The 19,230-nt window shown below is 44.6% G+C and overlaps 1 protein-coding gene across 1 annotated transcript; it reads left to right on the plus strand.

Moving 5' to 3' along the window:
* Nucleotides 1-722: 722 nt before the first annotated feature.
* On the plus strand, nt 723-16,920 carry LOC309978025 (nuclear RNA export factor 3-like; the record flags this gene model as incomplete). The annotated part of the gene is made up of 17 exons (XM_082864389.1): nt 723-924; nt 10,693-10,849; nt 11,070-11,223; nt 11,846-11,929; nt 12,037-12,141; nt 12,266-12,346; nt 12,888-12,995; nt 13,160-13,269; nt 14,135-14,171; nt 14,537-14,605; nt 14,691-14,746; nt 14,890-14,997; nt 15,104-15,162; nt 15,271-15,386; nt 15,482-15,524; nt 16,146-16,218; nt 16,758-16,920. The coding sequence occupies 17 exons, from the start codon at nt 723-725 to the stop codon at nt 16,918-16,920; spliced, it is 1,725 nt and encodes a 574-aa protein (XP_082720515.1).
* Between the last annotated feature and the right edge of the window lie 2,310 nt (nt 16,921-19,230).

Consider the following 19,230-nt stretch of genomic DNA (forward strand, 5'->3'; position numbering starts at 1 on the left):
TATCCAGAAGATCTAGCTAAGATAATTAATGAAGGTGCCTACACTAAACAACAGATTTTCCATGTAGACAAAACAGCCTTATATTGGAAGAGGATGCCATCTAGGAATTTCATAGCTGGAGAGGAGAAGTCAATGCCTGGCTTCAAAGCTTCAAAGGACAGGCTGGCTCTCTTGTAATGGGCTAATTCAGCTGGTGACTTTAAATAGAAGTCAACGCTCATTTACCATTCTTAAAATCCTAGGGCCCTTAAGAATTATGCTAAATCTACTCTGTGCTCTATAAATGGAGCAACAAAGACTGAATGACCGCACATCTGTTTACAACATGGTTTACTGAATATTTTATGTCCACTGTTGGGGACCTACTGATCAGAAAAATAAAGAATTATTTCAAAATATTACTGCTCATAGACAACTCACATGCTCACCCAAGAGTTCTGATGTAGAGGTATAGTGAGACTAATGTTTTCATGCCTGCTAAAATTACATCCATGCTGCAACCCATAGATCAAGGAGTAGTTTTAACCCTCATGTATTGTTATTTAAGAAATACATTTCATAAGGCTATAGCTGCCATAGACAGTGATTCCTTTGATGGATCTGGGCAAAGTAAATTGAGAATCTTCTGGAAAGGATTTACCATTCTAGATGTCATTAAGAACATTACTGGTTCATTGAAAGATGTCAAAATATCCACATTAACAGGAGTTTGAAAGAAGTTGATGGATGACTTTGAGGGATGCAGGACTTTAGTGGAAGAAGTAACTGCAGATGTGGTGGAAAGAGCAAGAGAATTAGAATTAGAAGAGGAGCCTGAATACGTGATTGAATTGCTGCAATCTCATGATGAAACTTTAACCGACGAGGAGCTGTTTCTTATGGATGAGAGAAGAAAGTGGTTTCTTGAAATGGAATCTACCCCTGGTGAAGATGCATTGAAGATTGTTGAAATGACAACAAAGGATTTAGAGTATTACATAAACTTAGTTGATAAAGAAAGTGGCAGGCTTTGAGAGGACAGACCCAATTTTTTTTAAACATGTTTATTGGAGTATAATTGCTTTACAATGGTGTGTTAGTTTCTGCTGTGTAACAGTGAATCAGCTATACATATACATATATCCCCATATCTCCTCCCACGTGCATCTCCCTCCCACCCTCCCTATCCCAGCCCTCTTGGTGGACACAAAGCACCGAGCTGATCTCCCTGTGCTATGTGGCTGCTTCCCACTAGCTATCTATCTTACATTTGGGAGTGTATATATGTCCATACCACTCTCTCACTTCAGCCCAGCTTACCCTTCCCCCTCCCTGTGTCCTCAAGTCCATTCTCCACGTCTGCATCTTTATTCCTGTCCTGCCCCTAGTTTCTTCATGACCTTTTTTTTTTCTTTTAGATTCCATATATATGTGTTAGCATACGGTATTTGTTTTTCTCTTTCTGACTTACTTCACTCTGTAGGACAGACTCTAGGTCCATTCACCTCACTACAAATAACTCAATTTCGTTTCTTTTTATGGCTGAGTAAATATTCCATTGTATATATGTGCCACATCTTCTTTATCCATTCATCTGTTGATGGACACCTAGGTTGCTTCCATGTCCTGGCTATTGTAAATAGAGCTGCAATGAACACTGTGGTCCATGACTCTTTTTGAATTATGGTTTTCTCAGGGTATATGCCCAGTAGTGGGATTGCTGGGTCGTATGGTAGCTCTACTTTTAGTTTCTTAAGGAACGTCCATACTGTTCTCCATAGTGACTATATCAATTTACATTCCCACCAACAGTGCAACCTTTCCTCCACACCCTCTCCAGCATTTAGTGTTTGTAGATTGTTTGATGATGGCCATTCTGACTGGTGTGAGGTGATACCTCATTGTAGCTTTGATTTGCATTTCTCTAATGATTAGTGATGTTGAGCATCCTTTCGTGTGTTTGTTGGCAATCTGTCTATCTTCTTTGGAGAAATGTCTATTTAGCAGATCCCAATTTTGAAAGAAGTTCTACTGTGGGTAAAATGCTTTCAAACAACAGTGCATAGAAATCGTTTCTGCCAAGGAGAGTCCATCGATGCAGCACACTTCACTGTTGTCTCATCTTAAGAAACTGCCACAGCCACCCCAACCTTCAACCACCACCACCCTAATCAGTCAGTAGCCATCAAAACTGACACAAGACCCTCCAACAGCAAAAAGATTATGGCTCACTGAAGTTTCAGATGATTGGTAGCAACTTTCAGCAATAAAGTATTTTTTAATTAAGGTATGTACATTGTTTTTTAGACTTCATGCTATTGTACACTTAATAGTCTACAGTATAGTGTAACCATAACTTTTATAAGAAATGGGAAACCAAAGCACTTGTTTGACTCACTTTATTGCAATATTTGCTATGTTGCTGTGGTCTGCAACCAAGCTCACAATATTTCCAAAGTATACCCGTATCTATAATTGAGGCAAGGCTGAGTGAATCAGTAGGAAGAGTAAAGGCCTCGGGTTCAGAAGACGTGGGTTCCAGTCTGGAATCAGCCAATGAGTAGGAGCATGACATGGGGCAGTGTGGGACATTAAGGTCCCAAACCTCAGGTTCCCCATCCCGGGAGTGAGGATTCTTCCCCTCATAGTGTCCTTGTCAGGATTTATTGAAATCACAAGACAGTGAAGGTCACAAAAGTGCCTTAGTCTCAGCCAGGCCTGAAATCTGAGGCTCGGTTTCCTTATCAGTAAAGAACAAGTCACAATATGGAGTTTGTAGTTATGTCAAAAGGATTAAGTGTTATGTGTAGATTAAAAGATAAGCCAGTGTCCTATTATGCGCATAATTAATGAGAATATAAAAATGATGATAACTCATCCTGGGTTAATGGAACGTTTTGCTTCCTTCCTTAATTTTTCTTTTACTATTTTCCAAATTCATTTAAATGTTTTGAAATATATTTAAGAGTATTCCATGCAGCAAATTATTCAAAAACTTTCAAACCTGGAATTTTACCTCTGGAAGGTTCATTTGGTCTTTGCCATGCAAAACTATGCCTGCTAAAAATCACAGACTCTCGTTGTAGTACTCTCATGGGCTCTTGTAGAGGAAGGAGCATCAATCCACAGCCTCCTCAGCTTCTCTGAACTGCACGTTCCAATTGCTGTCTGTGGAAGAACTCTGCATTTCCGTTGCTGAACTGACCTGTGTCCCCAGCATCCCTCTCAAAAGTGGCAGAGAGAATCTGAGGCAACTCTTCAGACAAGATATTTGAAAATTTCAGTCTTAAGTCCACTGTGTGTTGCTACAGCCTATGAAACATTGTGAGGTCACAGTCTTTGGTCCCCTTTCACATGAAACATGTGTCTGGAGATGGTAAAGGTGGTGGAGTTACTAGATGCCTCGTGGTAATCACACCAGTAGGGTATGTCTGAGACTTCTCACGTGAAGTGAAGTTTAAGCTGAGATCTGAGCCTAAGGAGGCTTTAGCCAGCAGAAGAGGAGAGAGTGGAGACTAGCCAGATATAACAGGAAGGAAATACCCTGTAACCTGGTTCATCCCTTTGGAAAATCCAGAGTGCAAATCCCTTACCCAGAAGTTTGTCACGCTGGGAGAAACTTTGTGAAACTTAACAGGACAGTTGTAGAAAGTATCTGAACTCCTTCTGCCCTCCTTGCTCCCACCTCAGGCCTTTACTGACCACCAGCCCTCTAAGAGGAGTCCTATATTATTACTATGATTTCTATCTGTGAAACCATAGAGAAGAAGAAAGTCGTTAGGTAAAACAATTTGAGTATGATTTTATTTTACGTGTTCTTCCACCACTCACCATGCAAAGCAACTTTTAATAAATTTTTCTTTCCTCTTCCCAAATTTTCCACTGGAGGAAATTCAGAAATTGGCGGTCCATGATAACTGGTGAACATATTGTCAACCAAGAAATGCAGAAGGCTGCAGATAAGAAAAATAGTTTTTACTTCGGGTCTTATGAATTATAATTTGTGAGGCACTGATTTGAGTAGCAACTCAAATGTGCTCATAGGGAAACAAAAATGGCAAGAGTTTATAAAGGTGACATATAAAGACATTCCAGAGAAGTTATATAGGTTATCTTTACAGAACTATGATTGGTGCTGGCAGGCATTCAGTCACTTGAGGCACCAGATTGGTTGCCATGCTCTGGTCTCCAGGGAATAACGAAAACAAGTTCCAGTCGGTCTCAGGTTGGCCAGGTCAAAGGTTTATGTTGCATTTGGGGGTAGAAATATGTAAGTCCTACTTCCTTACTAGCCTCCTGGCTCCATTTTCAATCCCCTTGACATAAGTAACCACATTTTGTTGTCTATGTTCCACGTGTCTAGAATTGCAGCTTAGACATCACTCAGCAGGAATCTTTGGAAGGATGGAGGGAGCCAGTTCTCATTCAGAGTGACATTTCTGGAAGATTTTGTGGCAAATGAAGCATTAAGGGTAGCCCACGTACATTAAAACTAGTGGCAAAAACATTTCTTCTGCCTCTCCCTCCCAACTATGATGGGCAACCTATATGTGTATAATTGAGAGACAAAAGTAATGTGAAAAAGCATATAGATGTAGAAATATACCGTTAATCCACACACCTATTATTTTTGTAGTGAAATTCCCAACCAGGTATATACTACTATGCTATAAAATTTTACATCAGTTATTTTTCTGATTTCAAACTGCTATCTTTATAAACTAATGAAGTGCAAGAATGTGTATTAGAGAAAATATTTTTCTATATTATTTTCATCTTGTTACAGAGCAAGATGTACATCCTTGATAGTTTAGTTTATATTCCCCAGATATATTTCTCTGTGTACAGTACTATATAAACAGGTTTACATGATATATATATTTTTCCAAATTTTTCTCACAGTATGTATACACTTTTCCTCATGTTATGTATGTTTATGTATATGTGCATATGTAAATATATGTACACACTTACATACATTTATAATTGTTTTTTTACTTGTTTAATCTTTATATGTTTGTGATGTATAGATGTTACTTAATTTTTTTCAATAGACTTTGAAAGACACTCTTACTACTAATCAGATTTATTTATATATGAGAATATTAAACATTTGCCTATAAAATATTTTTCCTATAATTTGCATTCCCTTCTATGTGACATTTTTGTTTGGGATTGACAAGGTTTTCTTTTTCTAACTTCCCTTCAATTTCTCAAATAAATTTGTAACAGATAAAAGGTTTTTTGGGTCACATATGCAGTTTTGAATTCCCCTGGTGTCAATGCCACGCAGATAGGGTACTCAAACAACCCTCTCACCCGTGTCTTGGTCTTGGAAGTTCATGATGGAGAAAAAATACACTCCCTTAAGCCTGGAGTGCCACAGGGATTGAACTGTGTGGGGGCGGGTGTGCTGGGCATGTGGGGCCCAGGTAGAAGCAGAGGAAAGTTAACCTCCATGGAGGGGAGAAAATGATCCTCTCCATGGGATCCCCTCCATGGGAGGGAGAGGCAGAAGAAATGTTTTTGCCACTAGTTTTAATGTACGTGGGCTGCCCTTAATGCTTCATTTGCCACAAAATCTTCATTTGCCACAAAATGATGACTTACAGAATTATTTTAGGTCAGAAGCATAGGCTAAAGCCTATGCTTTTTTTAGGCTAAAGCCCTTTTCCATTGTGCCCTGAAACTCTCAAGGATTTTTTTTTTTCGGTACGCAGGCCTCTCACTGTTGTGGCCTCTCCGGTTGTGGAGCACAGGCTCTGAATGCGCAGGCTCAGCGGCCATGGCTCACGGGCCCAGCCGCTCCGTGGCATGTGGGATCTTCCCGGACTGGGGCACGAACCCGTGTCCCCTGCATCAGCAGGTGGACTCTCAACAACTGCACCACCAGGGAAGCCTTGTTTGTAGATTTTTTGATGATGTCCATTCTGACTGGTGTGAGGTGATACTGTCATTTGCTCTTTGCCATCTGTATGTCTTTTTTTTTTGCAGTACGCGGGCCTCTCACTGTTGTGGCCTCTCCCGTTGCGGAGCATAGGCTCCGGACGTGCAGGCTCAGCGGCATGGCTCACGGGCCCAGCCGCTCCGCGGCATGTGGGATCATCCTGGACCGGGGCACGAACACGTGTCCCTTGCATCGGCAGGCGGACTCTCAACCACTGCGCCACCAGGGAAGCCCCCCCTCAAGGCTTTGAATCTAGAATTCCCAGTGGACTAGAATTCCCAGTGGACTAGTATTTGATGCTACCCTATGTATTTCTCATTTTCTTTTCTGTCGTAGCTGCATTATTTTAAAGTAAAAAAATCCATGAAAATTAAAGCAATTTCTGTACTGTCAAAAGAAGAAAACTAAAAGCCTGGAAATTTGGGAGACAACATTTCAAACATTAATACAGATTTTGTACTCATGTGCAAGAACCAAAATGATTTCTGTTAATCAGTAGAGAAAGGGACAAAAAAATTGCAAATAATTCGCCTAAGAAGCAAAATGCTTCTCCAATAACCTCTGGAAAGATGACAAACTATTAACTGAGGAAATGAAAATCTGAAGATGTCATAATAAGTGAAAAAATGAATTTGCATAAAATTACTTATGTAATTGCAAACTTTAAAAAGAATATGTATAGAACTACATAACTACACAAATGCTTTAAGTTAGGTATTCACATCACCTAAAGGGAAACACATCTGGAAAATGTGCACCAATCCTCTTACATTGGATATATTGGGTATTTGTGAGTCAGGGCGAGGGGATCATGTAGATGGAAGGTGCAGAATGATTTTATTTTCTAAGTATACATTTTTAATGTTTACTATTTTGTGATTAGGCTAATTTGTGGAGAGGAACACTCAAAAATATCGAATAAGCAACTAACAACAAAAGTTCACATATATTTACCATGTTATCAAAGAGTTCACATGACACTGTTTCATAAAAAATTTCAATTTTTTTTTTTTTTTTTTTGCTGTATGCAGGCCTCTCACTGGTGTGGCCTCTCCCGTTGTGGAGCACAGGCTCCAGACACGCAGGCTCAGCGGCCATGGCTCATGGGCTCAGCCACTCTGCGGCATGTGGGATCTTCCCGGACCGGGGCATGAACCCGTGTCCCCTGCATCGGCAGGCGGACTCTCAACCACTGCGCCACCAGGGAAGCCCCAAAATTTCAATTTTTGACTTGACAGTTTATCTGTGTGGTATGTGCATTTCTGTCTTACACTTCTTTTACCCCCAAATGTTCACACACTTATGTGCAGATTTTTCTTCACCTCTCTCAGTGGCTGGACTTTTCCCAGGGCATAGAGATCCAGGAAGGGATTGTGGACATGGTGTGGAAAATTCCAGAAAGTAGTGGAAAATTCCAGAAATGTCTAACTGATGCACTGGAGCCCAATCTCCTCTCTCCTTCCCTCTGCCTTGAAACCTCTCTGGTCTGGAACTTTCAGAGCTACAATTCCGGCTCTGACCACTAGGGGTATCTATCTACATTGAGGACATTTTTTTTTTTTAAAAGGAAAATACATGATTTGTTTTCTTTTACTGTCATTACAGTGACCCACAAAACTCTGCTTGCTATTTCGATTATAGTTTTCAGGTCTGTTCTTTGTTGTTTGGTTTTTGTATTTTTTTTGTGTTTTGGTATTATCTCTCTGAGGTGGGCTGAGGTTAATTCCAGACATTTGACTGTTTTCAGAAAATTCTGTTACTTTGTACTAACTTAAGACAATCTCCCACACTACAGCAATAACTTAGTAAATCTATGCTTGGAGAAGTCATCTTCCATTCCGTGGAGCTCAATTTCAGTCTCTGTTTCCCCAGGTAGCATCTGAATGACCCTAGACAAGCTCCAGCACCTCAGTAAGCCTCAGCAACCTTGGAAAGTTGGTGATTCTGATATCAGAGTCCCCTTGTGAGGAATTCATGAAAGAACAGAGGCAATGTAGCAAGTACAGAGTCTGGCCTACAGCTGGCACACAGAGTTATCTGGGTTTGCAGAATGAAGGAACACAATGTAGTGTAGCTGATCCAGAGTCTGGCATACAGAGCTCCCTGTGTTTGTAACCAGAAGTATCAAGGTCCCTTAAGCCTCCTGATTCCAGATGGCCTCCTCTGCAAGGGTGGTACAGTTGGAGAGAGTGCCCTGGGTGTTAGGCTGGTAGCAAACTCAGGGGGCAGTAATTACAGGAAGTTAAGTCTCCTCTGGCCCCCAGAGCTCTCCTCCTCTGTGCCCTTGGGGAAGGGACTTCCTGTTAGGACTCCATCTTGTTTGTGTGGCTCTGACAAAGTGGTTTGGGGCTTGCACTCTCCTTCTTCGGAAGCCCTTCCTGATATTCTCCAAACCTCCAGCTCCAGACCCACAGATTCTCTTCACGAGCAGCCTGTGAGGAGGGTGGTGACAGATCACTGCCTTCAGGCCACCCCATGGGTGAGTTGGTCAGCACGAGACCTTGTCCTCAGATCCCCACAGGGCAGGAGGGGTTCTGGGTTCCCTCCCTAACCCCAACCCACAGGACCCCCAACAAGCTGACCCCCCTTTAGAGAAGGCACGCAGAGGGCTCGGCTCACTATTTCCCACTCTCTTGAGGAAATGGGCCAGGTGGGCTCTGACACACCCGTTCTGATTCCATGTGGAAAACCTCCCCTCTTATGGAAATGGCCATGGCTGAGGTGAATTATTTCCCCTGGCTGAGAAAAAGGCACAAGTCATGTGATCTTCTCAGGTCTAGGATTTGGAGAGTAGGGAGGGTCACCTAGGTGGGGCGTGGGATTGTGTAAACTAATATCCCTTGGATTTATACGAGGTGGGGGAGGGGCAGAAAACCCACCATTACCACTGACTATTACATTAACTAGTCAGGGTAAATTGTATTAGTCCATAGAAGCTTACTGAGGCTTGCTTTGTTGCCCAGCATATGATCTATTCTGGAATGTTCGATGAGTAGTTGTTATGTGCATTGCTCTATGTCAATTAAATATATTTGTTAACTTAAGTAACATTTTGAAACCTTCTCCCTCTAGCTGAGTTTTTGTCTGCCATTTTGTGCATCACTCAGTGAGCTGTGTTAAAATTTCCCACTGTGACTGTGAATTTGACCATGCTCTATTTCTGTTAGATTTTGCTTTGCATATTTTGGCTCTATTTTAGGACATGCATACAAATTTAGAATTTTATATTAATAACTCCTTATTGCATTGAACCTGTTATCACAAAGAAATCTCCTTCTTTCTCTAGTGATGCTTTTTTCTTTAAAGTGTACCTTTTCTTTTACTAATAGGGTTATACAAGCTTTCTGTAGGTTACTGTGGAAAAGGCATACATTTTGCCATTTTTTTTATTTTCAGCTTTTCTAGATGATTAAAATTTGCATGTGTCTCTTTTCAGGAGCATTTGATGGAAGGTTTCTTGTCCAGTCTGATAATAGCTGTCTTTCTGTTTGGAATACTAATCTGAAATTTTTAATGTAAAAGTAGATGTAATTTGGTTTATATATACTATCTTACTGTATGTTTATTTTTGCCCCTTCTCAGTTCTTTTGCCTTTCCTCTCCTTTGAAATGATTAACATTTTATAACTATTAAATTGTTACCTCATGTGGCTAGGTAAACATTCTTTTGCCATTCTTGTAGTGTTTACCCTTCAGATTACAATGTACATTTTTGCCCTTTCAGTCTAATGTTAGTTAATTAGTTCTTTAAAACTCCTCAGACAATTAGGGGACCTTGAGACACTTTGATTCCATATACCCTCCAAATTTATTGTCATGCATTTTCCTTCTCTCTGTATTTAAATCCCCAGAAGAAATTACTATCATTGTGTTATATAGTCAACACTCATTTAAATTTGCCTACATATTCACGAATGTCATTAGTCTTTCTTTCCTGTATCTATGTGCCTCCACCTGGGAGGATATTTCTTCTGCCCAAAGAAGAGCCTGTAACATTTCTTTGAGTTTGAGTCTTCTGGTCACATATTTTCCGAGTTTTTCTTACATGATGATGAAATGAATGCATATTTTAGGACTGTTTTTCCTTAAAGCATACTTTATCTCCTATTACAATAATACTGTTACACTGAGTTGATATCTTGTTACTTTTGGAAACTTCTCAACCAAGATCTCTTCAAATACCACTTCTCCACTCTTCCCTCCCGTTCTTTCCGGGACTCACATTAACCATGTGTTAGGTATGTTCACTGCATCTCCTTTAATTATCTCCCCCTCGCTTTTGGTATTCTCCATGTTATGTCTCTCCAGGCTCCATTCTGGATCTTTTCATCGGACCTATCCTTCATATGTCTAATTCTTCCGTCAGGCAGGGAGGTCACCTTTGACCCTTGAACCATCACACCAGGGTAGATTTCAGGGTAGGTTTTATTGTGTCCCAAGAGCCGGGCAGAGAAGAGAGACTTAGAGATGAAAAGCCACTTGTCCCAGGTCACATAACCGGATCCAAGCAGAGCAGAGACTAACATCACAGACTAAACCCTGGGTCCAGACCCTTTCCTCTGAGCTTGTTTTCTTCTTGGCTGTGAATGCTGCCCACCTCTCATTTCCTGAGAAGCAGAAACACAGTGAAGTTTCTAAGCCTTTTTTAGCACTGTGATACATTTCTCTTTAGATTATAAAGCCAGTGATATTTCTTCATTAGCCATGAGAACTTTCCCAGGAATTTTTCTGGTACTGGGCCCATTGATGTGTTGTTCTCAATTTCAGAGAACATTGATCAAGTGAACACTTTACAAAGAAAAGCAAGATGCCGGGGTATTTACCGAAGGAGACACAACTATTGGTCTCAACAGGCCACTTCCCAGCAGCAGCAAGATAGAGAATCACTAAGAAGTGATGCTCACGTGGACATCCAAGCAAGATAGTAAGTGACGAGGCAGCATGGCTGACCAGTATCAACCAGTGAAAAACAAAACCTTGTAGTTAAATATGTCATTCTTCTCTCTAACCTGGAAGAGTGAGGAATGATGGGATCAGGTTAACGGTTGAGCAGTCTTTATTGTAGCTCTGCTATCATTGGGGAAAATGTAGAGAAGACTTCCCAAGACTATACGGACCACTTTCTTCTCTCCACTTCCCCACAGTGCTCCCTATGCCATTCCATCCTGTCATCGGAGAGGCAATTTTCAGGAACAAGATGAAACCCATGTTAGCAAGGAGACAGAGCAAAAGCCTCCAGAGAGAATAATGGAGAGAAGCAGGCAGGATGAGACCTTGGGGAGCTGGTTCAAGATCAGAGTGAGTGTGCTGGCTAAATGGACCTAACATGTAGAAGAAGATGACAGAGAGAGTCATGTTGGGCGCGTGTAGAGATGCTGGGAACTTTCCTCTCGTGGCAGTGGAGTTGGTAATCTGTCTTGTTATTCCTAGGAGTTAACTTCCTAGATCATGTGAGGGCAGGTTCAGAGAAGCAATATAAAGGGAGCAGACTGACTGCAGGGAGCATGGGAGAGGCTGTCTAAAAGCAAAGGAGGAAACTACTGCCAAGGAGATGGAGCAACTCCACACCAGAAGACACAGTTTGGCTCAAGCTGAGTGCGGGAGGAGGTTGAGTCTCTGGGGTCCTCGTCAGAGGGGCGGGCCAAGTCTGCCTTAGGTAGGATCTCTTAGAACTTTATAAAAGTAAGCACATGTGAAAGATATGAAGTCGATTATTTCAGGAAAAGTATTTAAATGGAAAGAAAGGGTATTTAGGAAGTCCATGTCTGGTGTAAAAGTTAGCGAGAACAGATATTGTCCTATCTTAAGAAAGTACCTAAAGCCTGAAAAAGGTCCTAAAGCAAGACACAGCTGGGTCTTATCTTAACCTTGGATTCCATTGTATCACTTTTCTTTCCCCAATTATTTCTTTGGCTCCTAGATTCCCTTCGGTATTAAATATGATGAGAAGTGGCTGCTGAATTTGATTCAGAAGCAATGCAGTGTCCCCTTCACCCCAGTCGAAGTAAGAGAGGACATTGAGGCCGATGAGAGGAAACGGGGTAGATGGCAGGCCCAGATGAGAAATGGCTCTGGTCTCATACTGTGCTTCTCTTGTCACTCTCCCTACAGTTTCACTATGAGAAAATGCAGGCCCAGTTCTTCGTTGAGAATGCCAACATTGCCTTCGCACTGAAGAATGTCAACGGCAAGATTTACAATGAGGCTAATGAAAGGGTATGTATCAAGGGCATGAGCAGGGCTAGCTGGGGGCAAGAGGGCAGGACAGGGGCATGGTCTTGCTTGATCCCAGGGCTCAGATTTCCTGGAGCTTACCCAGCCCCTCTTGTGTTCTCAACAGATATCTACCTTTGTTGATCCCTGTGATGCACCCCACTCTGTGCTGAAGGAGCTGAGGTCAGAAAAGGTGGAGCAGATAAAGGTAATGCAGACTCAACACAACCTGTGCACTCACAGCCAGACCCACCTATTGCCCCCGATCACCACCTCAGACTCAGAGCCCCTGAACCCCATCCCTAACTCTGCAGCTGCCCGTGAAGGAACAATATGATGCCTCCCAGCAATCTCTTGACATCCAGAGAGTCCGCTCTGACCCTGGTATGGCTACAGCAGTAATTGTAGAGCAGGTGAGGGCAGAGGGGTCTAGCTGGAAAGGATACTCAGGAATGGTAACTCGGGGAGGGGTTGGTGCTGGAGCTGTACCAGCCAGGAGCCTCTCAGTCCCCGTTTCCCTCCTCCTGTCTTCCTGGAGACTTGATGACCCGTGATACTGGAATGGCACGAAACCCTAGAACTGGCATGGCCGCCTCCCTGCAGATCCATCCAGGGAATATGCCCAAGGTGAGGACCTTAGACCCAATGTTGAGGCAGGTGGTGATGGTGGGAGAGATTAGGTAGAAGAGGCAGATTTGTCTCAGGTGTCCCCTGCTGGGGTCCTCACTCTAACTCTTTCCTCATCATAGCTTTTGGCCTTGGACCTGAGCAATAAGAAACCCTACCAGCTGCACAGCCTGTCCAACACTATGCCGAATGCTTCCAACACCAAGAACTTGAACCTCTCCAACACTGAGGTGAGGTGTGGTACCCAGATCCGTCTTTGAAGGGAAAGTGGGAAGGCGCATGTGGTGGTAACAGAGGAAGGGAAATGGATTTGTAGGAAAAGGAAGCGACTAGGGGTGCACGGCCATCCTGGCTCTGTTTCTCTGGCCCATGTGGTTCCTCCTCATAATCACAGGTGGAGTCTGCAGGGGAGATGGACAAGGGTGAGCGGCTGGAGCCAGAAGGGATGTGTGCAGACAGAAACCCCCTGTGCACCACCTTCCCTGATATGTCAACCAACATAAGGTCAGATGCATCCTCTGTTACCCGGTGGCAGCCTGAGCTACTCCCGAAAGTGCCCGTTTGCAAGGGGCAGCTGACGTGGACCTCAGGGAGGACTACAGGCCCTATGCTCTCCTCTCTGCATCACAAAGCTGCCAAAGTTTCAACCAGCACCCAGTGGGCCCCCAGCCCAACATGTGCATATTTTACATTCTTACGTGCTGTGTCTGAGCCATTCTGGGGCAGGTGAAGAGCTGCAAATGGGGCGCCATTTCCCCTTTCTCCTCTCTTCTTCCCTTACCCCCACCACGGGAAAGCTTCTTTCCCTTCCCTTTGTTTTCTCTCTCTCCCTTGTGTCTAGGCCCATATGTCTCTCTCATCTATCCCCTCGTACCTTCACTCCCTTTCTGTCTTCATCCCCCTCCATCTCCCTCCCTGAGCCCCACCTCACTCACCTCCCTGCCCCAGCACCCTGGGCCATCCAAGGGGGAAGTCCAGGTCTTGGTCCAGGTCTTGGCAGAGTGCTGGACCGCCAGTGAGGTAGCAGAGCCTCGGGCACACACCCCATTCCCTCTTCTCCCCACAGCCTTCAGTGGGGCCCTGGAGGCAGGAAGGGAGGGGAAGGAAGCCCTGCAGCATGGGTTTGAAATGCTGGTCCCTGTGGCACTGGAGAAGAGAGTCCAGGCAGTCTGCGGGGGAGCTACCCAGGGGAAGGAGAGGAAGGGAGGGAGGGAGGGAGGGCCTGCCCTCCCTCTGTGTCAGTCGATGGGGGACGTGTTCAGGGCCCTGGAAGCCTGGGACGCTGTGGTGTGGGTGTACTTGCTCCCATGAGGAAGAGGGTCACCGCCACAGTTCCACTGACTTTTCTGTTTTGTCTTGATTTTGGCAGCTCCATCCTGGAATTGTTCCCCAAGTTACTAACCTTGGTAAGTGTATTCCTTGTTCACTGACTCCTCTAACTGGCACTGACAGCACCCACATACTACTCTGAACCCCATTAGGTCTTGCCCCAGTTACAGTTTTGAAACTGACCCTTCAAAGTCCTGGGCGGAGGGGGATGGTACAGTCCCTGTGGGAACCTGACAAACGCTCTGGACCTTCTTCAAGCACATTCTTCATAGGCTTTGGGGAATCCACGGTGATGATCCAAACTGTAGTCCTGCCCATGGAATTTCCAGGGCCCTTTCACCACTCACCTCTGACCCTCACCCTCTCTTGGGCCCTTCCTTTTCCCTGATCATCCAGCACCACCTCCTGGTCTGCACTGCTGACATCCTCTTCTCTTCCCCAGGATGACCAGGAGACATCCCCACTGGCTAAGTGTGGTTTTGAAGCCTGCAAGCGCTTACCAAGCTGCAAGGTGAGGATGGAGGATCAAGCCGGGTTTTAAGTGGTGCCTGAGAAGGGGGTGTCAGCCATGGTCCTGAGGACTGTTTTGATTCCAGGGAAGCTACTTTGGATCTGATGAGCTGAAGAGCCTAGTCCTGCAATTCCTGCAGCAGTAAGTACCTCTGAGAAGCTGAGCAATGGGGGAAGGGCTAGGACAGGTGAGGCCACCTAAGCACAGGTCTGCTCAGGGGAGTTTTCAAGTCTCATTTGAGGCCCAGAACACAGAGATAGACTGTCCTCATTGCTCCCCCTCAGGTACTACTTGATCTATGACTATGGAGACAGACAGGGTCTCGCGGGTGCTTATCACGAGGAGGCCTGCTTCTCCCTGACGATTCCCTTCCACCCCGAGGACCCAGCCCCGTGAGTATGACAGTACAGCCTCTGCTCCCGGGCCGTGTGGCCCCCCAGCAGACACAGGCCAGCTCCTGCAAACACCCACCACCCACTGTTGCTCTTTGTCTCCTAGAAGCAGCTTGTGCGAGTATTTCAAGGACAGCAGGAATATGAAGAAGCTCAAGGACCCCTGTGAGTGTGTGATGGGAAGACTGGGTGGGAAAGGGCGGTGAAGGGGTCAATCATAGGGCCCAGAGCGTGGCAGCCCTTGACCTTCGCTCGCTTCCCCTCCCCTCACAGACCTGCAGGTCCAGCTGCTGAAGCACACAAAACGTGTCATTGTGCACACCCTCTGTGTGTTGCCCAAGACTCAGCATGCCTTCAGCTCCTTCGTGGTGGACACGTGGTTCCAGACTGTGAGCGCCTGCTTCCTCCCTCGCGTGGGCCCAGGAAGCCGCAGGTGGGTGGGAGGTGGAGGTGGTGACTGGGCGCCTGGGCTCTTCCCTTTCAGGAAACGATGCTCTGCTTCTCCGTCAGTGGGGTGTTCAAGGAAGGTGAGTGTGTGTAGACCCCCAGCGCAGATGCCCCACTGCTGCCTCCCCCTGGCCAGGTTCACACCCAGAACCACTCAGCTTCCCTGACCCCTTCCCTCCCCTTCACTTTCTTTCCCCTTCTCTTCCCTTCCCTCCCCTTCCGTTCCCTTCACTCCCCTCCCCTACCCCTCGCCTCCCCTTCCCCACTGTGTTCTCATGCCCTCAGGCTTCCCACAGACAACCCAGGTCTGAGCTGCATCCATGCCTGTCTGCCCTGCACACCCTGGTCACTGGGGACACAGGCTGTGGATTTTGGTGGCTCTCATCCCAGATTCTTACTCTGAGAACTTGGGCCATTACTGAACCTCTCAGTTTCCTCATTTGCAAAATGGGGTAGTAGTATCCACCTCTTGGGCGACTGTGAAAAATGCATCCCGTGAACTTGTGTAGTGGTTGTCAGGGACCCTGTCACTGGGTGCAGACTGCTCCTATAGTTGCCCTCCCCATTCCCGACACCATGGCCCCCGTGAACAACTGCCCTCTCAGCATGAGTGTCCAGTCACACCCTGACTGGGGACCGCAGTGTGAGCGTGTACAGCACATGCAGCTGTAAGGGGTATTGTTGTTTGTTTGCTGTTGAAGTGGAAGGAAGTTCTCAGGGCTGTGTGCGTGCCTTCACCCGGACCTTCATCGCTACCCCTGCTGGCTCCTGCAGGTGAGAGCCCTGTTGGGGGCGGGAATGCCCATCCCCGCCTGGGCTCAGGGGCGTGGGAATGTGGTGGCAAAGACCTTAGGTTTACTCAGTATTGTGGAAAGCCCGCAGGGAGATCCCAGGAGCAGTGTAGTCTAGTGGTTAAGAAGAGTATGGGCCTGGAATCGGCCTATGCGTTCACTCCTTGACCCAACACTCACTCGCTGTGTGACCTTGGTCAATTCCCATGACCTCTGTGTGACTCAGTATATTCTTCTGAGAATGGGGATCAGACTGTCCACCCCTTGCACTGTGGTAAAGGGTAAATGCGAAATTGCCCCTGGTTTGGGGATGAACCTATAAATCAAGTGAAGGTGGTAGACAGTCTCTCCAAAGGTGGGCTCTGTGGGGAGGGGCAGAGGTACCAGTCAAGGAACCTGGGAGACAGACACAGAGGAGGGACGTGGAAGGAATCTGGTTGCTGAGTGCCAGTGGGAGCAGAGTCAGTATTGGGGGTGTGGGTGTCCATCCATCAGTTGTCTGAGGGCCCATTTTTCCTTCAGTCTGTGCATCGTGAATGACGAGCTGTTTGTGAGGGATGCCGACCCCAGTGAGACCCAGAGTTTGTTCTCCATCCCACTGTCTACACCCACCTCCAGCTCCATGCACCCCTCTCCCAGCAGCAGCAGGACATCATGCAGGCATCCTCCACCCCATCTGAGGTGAACCTCTAGTGGTCTCAGAAGTGAGTGCTGGGGTTGCATGGGGATAGGAGGGAGCTGGGAGGAGTAGAGGAGTGATTAATGGGAATTTTCAGGTAATTATTTTAAATCTATTTTTTCTTCCAAACGTTTACTTGTGAGAAATACCCTAATTTCATACTATTTCCATGTATTATAAAATACAGGTATCCTATCTTATATACTGTTTTGAAACTTCTTTTATTATTAGTGCCAGCATAGTTTCTTCTCAGTATATGTGAAGCTACATTATTCTTTCTAAGATCAATATATTAAACAATTGAATTCCAGGAAGCCATAAGCTATTATTGATAGGCATTTAGCTTTTCGCCTCTTTTTCAGCGTTACATGCAGTGGCATCTGCTCATTCTGGTACATACATGTTGGTAAACTTGAAGGCTTGCTCTTGTAGCATAGATGTAGCAGTGAAGTTGTGTGGTCAAGTGTGTCCCGTTTAGTCCTAAGGGAGGTCATCTATCCTCCCCCACTAGAGGTGCTTTCAGTACAATGACTAGACTATACCAGAACTAAAAATTTCTTTACTCATCAAAAAGTGAATTCTGAGAATTCAGAGATAAGAAGAAATAGACCTCTAGGGTTTCAGGAAGGTGAAGGTGGACAGAAGTCAGGTGCCCTGGGGTTGACACTCACGGCTGCTGGCTCTGCTGACATCCCAATTCTTTCTCTTTACTTTCTTCAGTCCAAGGGCAAAATTCCACATGTGACCCTCATCCACTGACCTGGGATCTTGAGAACAAAACTCTGCAAATGAGCCTTTAGATGTCATTTTCATCCTCATCATATTTGTCACCTCTCTTCTCTTAACTGAAGCCATATCCATGACTAAGCTTGCAGTCCAGCTAATCAGGAAGCCAAAGTTTACCGTGTAGGCCTGCCTGTTGTTTTATATTTTTCCAACGCATGATCCTTGTTTATCTTTATATTAAAGAGTAACATTGCACATTGCATGTTGTGTGTCTTGGATTGCTCTTCCCCTGACCCAACCATGAGTTAGTGGGGCCAGGACCAAAAGGTCCCATCTCCCACATCATCCCTGGCAGTCTCTAGCATTTATATCCGACCTACACAGTGCTTGAAAATTATAGAGTAAGGACTCCATTCCTGGACAACCCTAAAATCCAAGCTTTGCCTCCCGATAACCTTCTCCCCACCACTTCAGTACTCACAAGTTGTGACCGTTCTGATGTTCACTTCTATAAACAAATATAAGGTATTTAGCAAGTAAAGTACCATATTTACTCCATTAATTATGGATTTCTTAATTATTTAAAAGGTCTAAAACTGTGTTAACATATTTATTAGGTTCTTAGGTTCTGTACCTAAGAGTATTTCCCCCACAACTCCAGTGTTGTTTTTTTAACTTTTTTATTTTGAAATAATTATTGATTTACCAAAAGTTGCAAAAAAATGTGTAGAGAGGTCATGTATACCCATCACTCACCTTCTCCTAGTGATAACACCTTGTATTACTTTAGTACAGTGCCGAAACTAAGAAATGGACATTGGTACAATCCACTGAGCTTACCACAATTTCGCCATTTTACATGCACTCATTTGTGTGTTAGAACACTTGTGCATAATACTTATATATATAATTCCATGCACTTTTACCAGCAGTGTAGGTGTTCTAACTATCACCACAAACAAGATCAAAAACTGTTTCATCACCACACGTTTCCCTCATGTTAGCCTTTATAGCCACACCCACCTTCTTCCTGATCCCACATCCCTAAACTCTGTCAAACACTATTATAATTTCCTAAATGTCATAGAAATGGAATCATATAGTACACTACCTTTAGGAATGGATTTCTTTCACTCAGCATAATTCTCCTGAGATCCATCCAAGTTGTAAAGTGTGTCTATCATCTGTTCCTTTTCATTGCTGAATAGGATTCCACGGTGTGAATGTACCACAGTTTGCTTACCCATTCCCCCGATGAAAGACATCTGGGCTATTTCCACTTTTTAACTATTGTGAGTAAAACTGTGATGAACTTCATGTAAAGGTTTTTGTGTAAACATAAATTTTCATTTCTCTGGGTAAATTGCCCAGAGTGCAACTGCTGTATCATTTGGTAATCGCATGTTTCGTTTTGAAAAACCTGCCAAATTGTTTTCCAGACGTCCTGTACCATTTTACATTCCCTTTGGCAATGTGTGAGTGACTCAGTTTATCCAGTGTTGCCTGCATTTGGTTTTGTCACTGTTTTTTTCAGCCATTCTGATAGGTGGGTTTAACATTTCATTGTGCTTTTAATTTGCATTTGCATGA

The sequence above is a fragment of the Leucopleurus acutus genome (assembly GCF_964270905.1).
Source record: "Leucopleurus acutus genome assembly, chromosome: X".
Lineage (NCBI taxonomy): Eukaryota > Metazoa > Chordata > Mammalia > Artiodactyla > Delphinidae > Leucopleurus > Leucopleurus acutus.